Here is a 9,711-nt window from a genome sequence, read left to right on the forward strand (position 1 = left end):
TATATTTATTGACATGTTACAGGTTTGCAAAAGTGATGAAAAAGTAGAAAGACCAGCTGCTAGTTTAAAACTGTAATTTGACCGTTTTCATAGATATGTTATAGGTCTGGAAAAGTGATGGAAAAGTAGAAATCCAGCTGCTAATTTAGAACTGCAATTTGACCGTTTCAATAGACATGTTATAGGTCTGCAAAAGTGATAGAAAAGTAGAAATCCAGCTGCTAATTTAAAACTGCAATTTGACCACATTTATAGATATGTTACAGGTCTGCAAAAGTGATGGAAAAGTAGAAATGCAACTGCTAATTTAAAACTGCAATTCTAAAACATTTATAGACATGTTACAGATCTGCAAAAGTGATGGAACAGTAGAAATGCAGCTGCCAATTTAGAACTGTAATTTGACCATTTTATAGACATGTTACAGGTCTGCAAAAGTGATAGAAAAGTAGAAATCCAGCTGCTAATTTAAAACTGCAATTTGACCACATTTATAGGCATGTTACAGGTCTGAAAGAGTGATTGAAAAGTAGAAATCTAGCTGTTAATTTAAAACTGCAATTTGACTACATTTAAAGACATGTTACAGGTCTGCAAAAGTGATGGAACAGTAAAAATACAGCTGCCAATTTAAAACTTTAATTTGACCTAAATTGACCATTTTTATAGACATGTTACAGGTCTGCAAAAGTGATGGAAAAGTAGAAATTCAGCTGCCAATTTAAAACTGTAATTTAACCACATTTAGAGAGACATTGCAGGTATTCAAAAGTAGGAAATTCTACTATTGAATACCTGCAATATGTCTATAAATGTGGAATAGTTACAGTTTTAGAAAGGCAGCTGGATTTCTACTTTTCCATCACTTTTTCAGACTTGTAACATGTCTATAAATATGGTCAAATTACAGTTTTAAATTGGCAGCTGGATTTCTACTTTTCCATCACTTTTTCAGACTTGTAACATGTCTATAAATGTGGCCAAATCACAGTTTTAAATTGGCAGCTGGATTTCTACTTTTCCATCACTTTTTCAGACTTGTAACATGTCTATACATGTTGTAAAATTACTGTTTTAAACTAGCATCTGGTATTTCTACTTTTCTATCACTTTTGCACACCTGTAACATGTCTATAAAATGGTCAAATTACAGATTTAAATTGGCAGCTGGATTTCTGCTTTTCCATCACTTTTGTAGACCTGTTACATGTCTATAAATGTGGTCAAATTACAGTTTTAAATTGGCATCTGGATTTCTACTTTTCCATCACATTTGCAGGCCTTAACATGTCTATAAATGTGGTCAAGTTGCAGTTTTAAACCGAGGGGCTACTCACTTCCCCAAAAAATGTACACCAGATTTCTTATTTCCAAATATTTCCGATTTATTTCTATTATTTTTGTATTTCTTTATTTCCCGATATTTCTCCTAAAATTTACAATATTTTCACTATATTTCCTTTAAATTTCCAATATTTCCGTTATTCCTTCGTATTTCTAATATTTCTCAGTATTTCTATTATTTTAGTATTTTTTTATTTCCCGATATTTCTCCTAAAATTTCCAATATTTTCACGATACTACCTTTAAATTTCCAATATTTCCATTATTCCTTCGTATTTCTATTATTCCTTCGTATTTCAAATATTTCTCATTATTTCCCTATATTTCCGATATTTCTCATTATTTCCCAATATTTCCGATATTTCTCATAATTTCCCAATATTTCCGATATTTCTCATAATTTCCCAATATTTCCGATATTTCTCATTATTTCGCTATATTTCCGATATTTCTCATTATTTCCCTATATTTCCGATATTTCTCATTATTTCCCTATATTTCCGATATTTCTCATTATTTCCCTATATTTCCGATATTTCTCATTATTTCCCTAGATTTCCGACAATTTTCAATATTACGATATTTCTCGAAATATTGAAATATATTACTTAAGGCTTGTACACCATATTTCGTAAGAGGCTAGCCCCTCGTTTTAAACTAGCAGCACGCGATTCGGGCACAAAACGAGCGAATGTCCCTCACACTATAATAGTTGCCGAATTTGCGCGGGAAAACACAATGCCGCCCTCTGCGAGAAAAATGAAGTTAACAAGAAAACTATCAAGAAAAATGAAAACACAGAAGTAGATAAAACAGAAGTTACGGTAAACTCGGTGGCAAGCGCTAACAAAAAACCCTCAAACCCAAACGGGAACCGTGGTCAGGTGTTTAATGGATCAAGGTAGTCAAGCCAGCTTTGTCACTGAAGATATCGCTAAAAAATTAAACCTGCCGGTAGTTGGCGAATCTACCGTGGAAATTAACAACTTTGGCAATCAAGAGCCCACTACGGCCACGAGAAATATCGTCAAGTTAACCTTGGAAAACGCTTACAAAACCGGCGACGCTGTGGAAATTCTTGCCTTGGAAGTACCCTACATCTGTGAAGCCTTCCAGTTATCCAGATGCGAAAATATCAAAGAACAAATGAGAATCAAGAATCTACCACTCGCGGATCAATCCGACTTAGCAATATCACCCGATAATTCTATAGGTATTCTAATTGGAGGAGACACCTATTGGGAGTTTGTAACCGGCAAAATTGAGAGATTTTCAAAATCTTTGGTTGCCGTGGAAACCACTTTTGGTTGGGCTATTGGAGGTCCCGCGAACATGGGAAATCTAGCAGTGGGAAGCTACGCTGTCCGAGTTATGAATGTCAGCATAACCGAAAAAGAAATATCAAAAAGAATGGAATCATTTTGGTCGTTGGATATAATGGGTGTGAAAGAAAATGAAGAAATAGATCCCACCGGGACGGAAATCTTCGAAAATTTCCAGAAGGAAATAAAGTTTGAAGATCAGCGATACCAGGTTAATTTCCCCTGGATCACAAGTAAAAGCAGCCTGCCGGATAACCTAGGCGTGGCGACCAAAAGAATGGAGTACCTCGTCAAAAAGTTCAACCGAGACCCCCAGTTTTACGAAAAATACAAAGAGGTCGTGGAAAACCAGCTTAACTTGGGAATTGTTGAAGAAGTAGATAAACCCGAAGATAAACCAGAGGGAACGTATTACCTCCCGCACCAGGGTGTAACGAGGCCAGATAGCACGACCACCAAGTTTAGAGTCGTGATGGACGGTTCCTCCCATATACAAGGGGCTCCCTCTCTAAACGATTGCTTGCATAGCGGCCCTAATCTGAATCCGGATTTACTACTCTTAATTCTCAAGTTTCGTGGCCATAGAATAGCCGTCACTGGAGATATAGAAAAGGCCTTTCTCCAGGTCGGTTTAGCTAAAGAAGATCGCGATTCCGTTCGTTTTCTATGGACAAAAGAAGAGGAGGGCGGAAAAGTAAATGAAAAGAAGTTCAGGGTACTACGAATGACTCGGGTTCCCTTTGGAATCACTTCCAGTCCTTTTCTTTTGGCTGCGACTATAAAGACTCACGTACAAAATTATGTCGAAAAATATCCCGACACGTGTGAAGCTCTGAGCCAGGATCTTTATGTGGACGACCTAACCAGTGGTAAAGATGACGTACAAGGCGCTTGGAACCTAGTTAAGCAATCATCAGAAATTCTTAAAGATGCAAACATGACACTAAGAAAATGGAATACAAATAGCGAGGACCTAAGAAAAATTTGGAAAAAAGAAAAGGAAGACGCTAATTCCACCGTAAAATTCGAGGACAGTTTAGAACCTAAAACACAAAAAATATTAGGCCTAATCTGGGATCCGAAATCGGACCAACTCTCTATAGAATTAAAAGAAATTCTAATAGCCATTAAAGCTAATCAAAATACCAAGCGATACGTGTTAAGCATAGTATCCCAAATCTTTGATCCTGTGGGCATCCTTGCTCCCTTTACAATAAGAGCGAAGTTCGTCTTTCAAGAACTATGGAAGAAAAAGATATCATGGGACGAACTCTTACCAGAAGAATTGGGCATTGAATTTCAAAAATGGCTAAAAGAAATACATGAACTCGAAGAAATAAAAATTCCCAGATGCTACTACGAAGTTAGCAAAGAAGAAAGCTTGGAAAAAGAAATACATTGCTTTACCGACGCTAGCAAAAAAGCTTACGCGGCTGTACTATACTTGAGAACCGTTCACAAAGACGGGAAAATTAGCGTGTCCTTCGTCACGGCGAAAACGAGGGTCGTTCCATTAACAAAGAAGGCGGAAAAGGAGCTATCGATAGCGCGATTGGAACTTATGGGATGTTTGCTAGGCGCCAAACTAGTAAACAACGTAAAAACTATCTTTAAAGAAGAAATAAAAATAAATATGTGGACGGATTCCACCATCGCAAAGGCCTCGATTAAAGGATCCTCAAAAATATGGAAACCATTTGTGCAAAATCGCATTGTGGACATTCAAAAATTAATTAGACCAGAAAGTTGGAACTTCTGTCCTGGAAAACAAAACCCCGCGGACCTACCTACTAGGGGGTCCACTCCACGGGAATTGACGGAAAACAAGGCGTGGTTCGAGGGACCGTCTTGGCTTTCAAAGGAAAAATCTGAATGGCCCACTGTACCGTTCCCAGAAGTAAATTACCAAGAAGTAGATGAGGAAAGAAGGAAAGTGGTTCTAGCTGTGAAAATTGAAGAACCTGTTGGATTTCAACGAGTCGTAGACTTAAATAAATACAGCAATCTCAACAAAGCGCTGAGAATAATAGCCTACCTATACCGCGTGGCTAAGAAAGCTAAAAATAAAGAAATGATTACGGGCCCAATTTCAACCGAAGAATTACTCAACGCCGAAAATAAATTGATTAAAGACGTCCAAAAAGAAGACTATTTTAATGAAATTAATGCGCTAAAAGAAAAACGAGACATTCCGAAAACATCTCCCATTCTAACACTTAAACCAATGCTAAATCAAGATGGCCTTTTGTGCGTTGGCGGCCGCCTAGAAGAGTCGGACTTCAGTTTTGAATCAAAGCATCCAGTTATTTTAAATAAAAACCAAGAGCTTTCACGAAAATTAATGCAAAGATGTCACGAGGAAGTTCTTCACTCTGGTATACAAGCTACCGCTTCACAAGCAAGAGAAAAATACTGGGTGATTGCCGGACGTCAATTAGCCAGAACTATTGTCAGAAATTGCACCAAATGCAAAAGGTACGCGGCTAAGCCAGCCACTGCCCCTACTGGGCTGCTACCAAAAGACCGAATTACGCAATCGGAACCGTTCACTGTTGTCGGAATAGACTTCGCGGGCCCACTTCTAGTAAAAATGGGAAATACCACAGAGAAGGCATATATCTGCCTGTACACCTGCGCTACAACAAGAGCGTTACACCTGGAATTAGTTCCATCCCTAAGTACCTACGAATTCCTGATGGCATTGAGAAGAGCTATTTCTAGACGAGGTGTACCATCCATTATCTATTCTGATAATGCCAAGACCTTTAAACGCGCAAAATCAGATTTAGATATCATGTGGGACAAAATTAATGACGATCAACTTAAGCAATTTTTTGCGAACAAAAGAATTCAGTGGAAGTCAATAGTGGAAAAAGCCCCTTGGGCTGGTGGATTTTACGAAAGAATGGTAAAAACGACGAAGCTTATACTGAGAAAAGTACTGGGAAAGGCAGCCCTTACGTACCAAGAGATGGAAACCGTACTTCTTGAAACCGAAGGCGTAATAAACTCGAGGCCCGTGACATACCTTTATAATGACGCAAACGAGCCCGAGCCTCTGTCGCCCTCACAATTTCTTATTGGAAAAAGAATAAGTTGCCTGCCACCACAATTACCACCTACAGGACAACTCCCCGCAAGTCAAACGGACTTTGCTAGAAGATTAAAACACAGAAACGCGTTAATGGAAAGGCTATGGAAAAGATGGCGACAGGAATATCTTTTGGAACTCAGAAACGCTCACCACATCTATCTAGCTAAAAACAAAGAAAAAGTCAAAATAGGCGACGTCATGCTTGTGCATGAAGAAAAAATTCCTAAACATATGTGGAAATTAGGAGTAGTGACGGAAGTCATGTTAGGAAGAGATGGGGAAATAAGAGCTTGTTGGGTTAAAGTAGGAAACAATATCATTAGAAGGCCCATTCAGCTGCTGTACGCCTTAGAAATAAATAGGTTTGATTAAAAAAAAATAATTAAAAATTTTAAAATTTGAATGTTCAATATCATGTAATCATTGTATATAAAAAAAAAATTGAATCTGTATTGTAAGACATACGTATTACCCGGGGGAGTGTAAATACTCCCATTAATTTCATATCAAATTCCCATTATTAAAATTAAAATTACAAATAAAAATACTCAAATAAAAGCGTAAAAGTCCCCCCCCCCTTTTTTTTGTAAAATATATATAAGACCCCAAAACTGGTACCCTCTTGGACAAAATTGTTAAAAAAGAAATAAAAAACAGGTATACCTACGTCACTGGGTTTCAACAAAAATTTCAGTGGCTCAGGCCAAAATTTACCCCCTTCTTTTTTATTTGTATGCACTAAGACCTCTCTGCTAAGGCCACCCCTAAAAAAAAATTTGTAAAACCGAAGCCAGAGAGTGGTGGAGGTTAAAGAAACCCCTTATCTCACCTTTTCTATCACAAAAAATAAACTGTACAAAACCACTGGTTTTCGAAAGAAAATCTTTGGCTTGGCTCTCTCTCTCTCCTGACTCGAAAGGGAAGGGTCATCCAAAAATAAAGAAAATGTTAAAAACTTAAAATATCAGCGGAAATAATGTCATTCCACCTAAACTAAAAGAAATAAAAGATAGAAAAATAAGTAGTAAGCTTTTTCAGTCGGGCGATCTACTAAGAATTAAAGTCTCTCCCAAGAGTACAAAATAAATAGAAAAAATATAAAATCGGCGATAATTAAAAAATCGGATTACACTAGCAAATGTTTTTAAAACCTAAACATATAAACCTAAAAAACATGTTTCAGAACTAGGTATATAATCGTCAAAACATGATTCAGAACTACGTATATAATCGTCAAAACATGTTTCAGAACTAAGTATATAACCGTCAAAATGCATGTTCAAGAACTAGGCCTAAAAATGCTTTAGAACTAGGCATATAATCGTCTAAACTTGTTTTAGAACTCGGCATATAATTGTCCAAACATGTTTTAGAACTCGGCATATAATCGTCTAAACATGTTTTAGAACTAGCCATACAATCGTCTAAACATGTCTTGATACTAAGCATTATAATATAGTAGCATGACATCTACCACCATAAGTCTATTATGGAAGGTCCCTATAAGTCAGAAACAAAGTCAATTTAAGTCAAGAGCAAATGCCCCTAATGAAGGAAGCAGGTATGGAAATTTCATCGCCCCCTGTCGGACTCTGGAGGTACCACAAAGCGGAGCTGGCGTTATCGAATTTCTTATTGCGCATGTCTTAGTCTTAAAGATTGAAGCGTAGGCAGGTTTAAAAATGGCGGCGGCCAGGAATGGAGCTGGAACGTATTAGCTTAAAGTAAAGTAGTATTTAAATGCAGAAGTGCATTTAATTAGAATGTATTCAAGGTTAGTAGAAAACAATTTGCACGAGAAGTATCTAGTGTTACTATTAGATTATCTTCTTAACAAGGTTAAAGATGTTCAATCTGAACCTAAGCCTTGCCATTTAAAGTCTTATCAAGAAAGACTGCCAGATCCATTACTTCAGTCAGTAAACTAAAAGTGTAGCTTGTTTTCATTTTGTAACTTAACTTAATCCTCCGCGTAAAGGTGACAATGACCGCTTTTATTTGTCTCCGCCGTTATATTTAAAGTATGTGACATGATTTTACCAAATAAACAGCAATGTAAACGGTACCCGCCGCCATTCCCCAATTGGTGAAAAAGTCGAATGTCTTATCCTAACTTCCGGTGTAAGCAAACAGCCTAGGAATTATAGATGGCGCTTTTATCGTACCCGCCAAATTTTCAAAATGTTAATACGAGTACAATGCCGGTAGTATAGGACCAAATTGGGGACTCATACTTATGGGGACCTTACACAATAGACTTATGCTACCACCTTAAACACAATTAAATGCTAGATATGAAAAACGATCAACACGATTTGAACCTAAACAGAAGGTGTTGCATGTAACATTATTATGTTGTATTTCGCGGTCACTCCTAAAGGACCAAAGTTAAAGAGATGGCGCTGACATCTCTATAAATGTAAACAACACGATTGCACAAGATGATGCAACGTCAGTAGCGATGCGTAGTTAGCACGTCTCGGTTCACTCAATAAACTAGTTAGTTATTTATGTTGAGACTAATTATTTCGTATGACTAATTAAGCATACTATAGTCGTAAGAAGTTAACGATACATGGTGTCAGAAGTGGGATTCGAACCCACGCCTTCATACGAAAATGTCGCAACATATGACCCTAATAAGGAGTACATAGAAACAATCCAGCATCGGAAACAAAAGAGCAAGCCTAAACCGACTGGGGCACAGCAAAAGGCACCTATGCTAGTCAGGCCGCCCCAGCAAGTTCCACGTTCTGCGAAAAACTCGTGTTATCGGTGTCTAGGCACACACGAACGAAACAAATGTTCGGCTTATGGTCAAATATGTTCTTACTGCCAGGGTAAGAACCATTATGCACGAGCTTGTCGTCAAGCCAAACGGGAGAACCACTCAGTCAATATCGTCACCAGCGTTGACAGTGACAGCGATGAGTACATTTTGGGTACGACAGAAGTAAATGCGGTTACCGTCGATACATCATCAGTGTCAGGAGTTTATCACTTGGATGAATCTGCAGGTATTCGCGATTGGACAATACAGGGCCTAGTGGGGAACGTAATGGTTCCGTTTAAAGTCGATACGGGTGCACAAACCAATCTGCTTCCTCTCAGCTACTATAAACAGCTCGATCCAAGACCGCAGACTACGGAGTACAAGAAGACAGTTACAAGTTATATGGGAGAGATAATTCCAACGTACGGCGTCATTCGTTTACCTATCCAAGTGGGTACCATCCGAGTTTTAACAAAGCTTGTGATTGGACCAGATAATAACAAACCAATTCTGGGACTACGCACCTGCACCACTCTGGGGTTAGTAAACCCTAGTAGAAGTTTTGATAAGGTGGAAACGGTAGACAAAAAAGCTCACATTCCTGATGCAGAGTTCAAAAGAAACCTACTGGCCCAGTATGGCAAGTTATTCACGGGCATAGGATGTTTACCTACAACTTGTAAAATCAAGCTTACCCCAGATGCCATACCGGTTATTACTCCCCCAAGACGAATACCGTTTGCAATGAAGGAACGACTCAAGCAAGAGTTGGATAGCTTAGAGAGTCAGTATATCATCAGAAAGGTCGACGAGCCCACCGAGTGGGTCAGTCCGTTAGTGATCATCGAGAAGGGAAAGAAAAAAGGCCAAGGAGCCACCTCCGACAACCGTTTAAGAATCTGCCTAGACCCGCAGCGCTTAAATGAGCACATTTGTCGAGAACATTACCCTATTCCAACGAAGGAGGAAATAGAGGCAGAGCTGTCCGGTGCCGCCTACTTTTCGAAGTTAGACGCAGCATCTGGATTCTACCAGATACCATTGGACAAGGAAAGTGAGTTACTCACCACTTTCAATACTCCTTTTGGGCGCTATTGTTTTAGACGGATGCCCTTTGGCATAGCCTCTGCCCCGGAAATATTCTTCAAAGCCTTCCGCCAAGTGTTGGAACCGGTGAA

At 38.5% G+C, this 9,711-nt stretch overlaps 1 protein-coding gene across 1 annotated transcript; it reads left to right on the top strand.

The window, feature by feature from the left end:
• The first annotated feature begins 2,235 nt into the window (after nucleotides 1–2,235).
• On the top strand, nucleotides 2,236–6,132 carry LOC149614002 (uncharacterized). Its single transcript, XM_089858072.1, has 2 exons — nucleotides 2,236–4,254; nucleotides 4,327–6,132. Exons 1-2 carry the CDS (start codon nucleotides 2,236–2,238, stop codon nucleotides 6,130–6,132), a joined length of 3,825 nt encoding a protein of 1,274 aa, XP_089714198.1.
• Nucleotides 6,133–9,711: the final 3,579 nt, after the last annotated feature.

The sequence above is a fragment of the Phalangium opilio genome, unplaced genomic scaffold (genome assembly GCF_054372755.1).
Source record: "Phalangium opilio isolate 3A_F unplaced genomic scaffold, DU_Popi_V2 ptg000230l_1, whole genome shotgun sequence".
Taxonomy (NCBI): Eukaryota; Metazoa; Arthropoda; class Arachnida; order Opiliones; family Phalangiidae; genus Phalangium; species Phalangium opilio.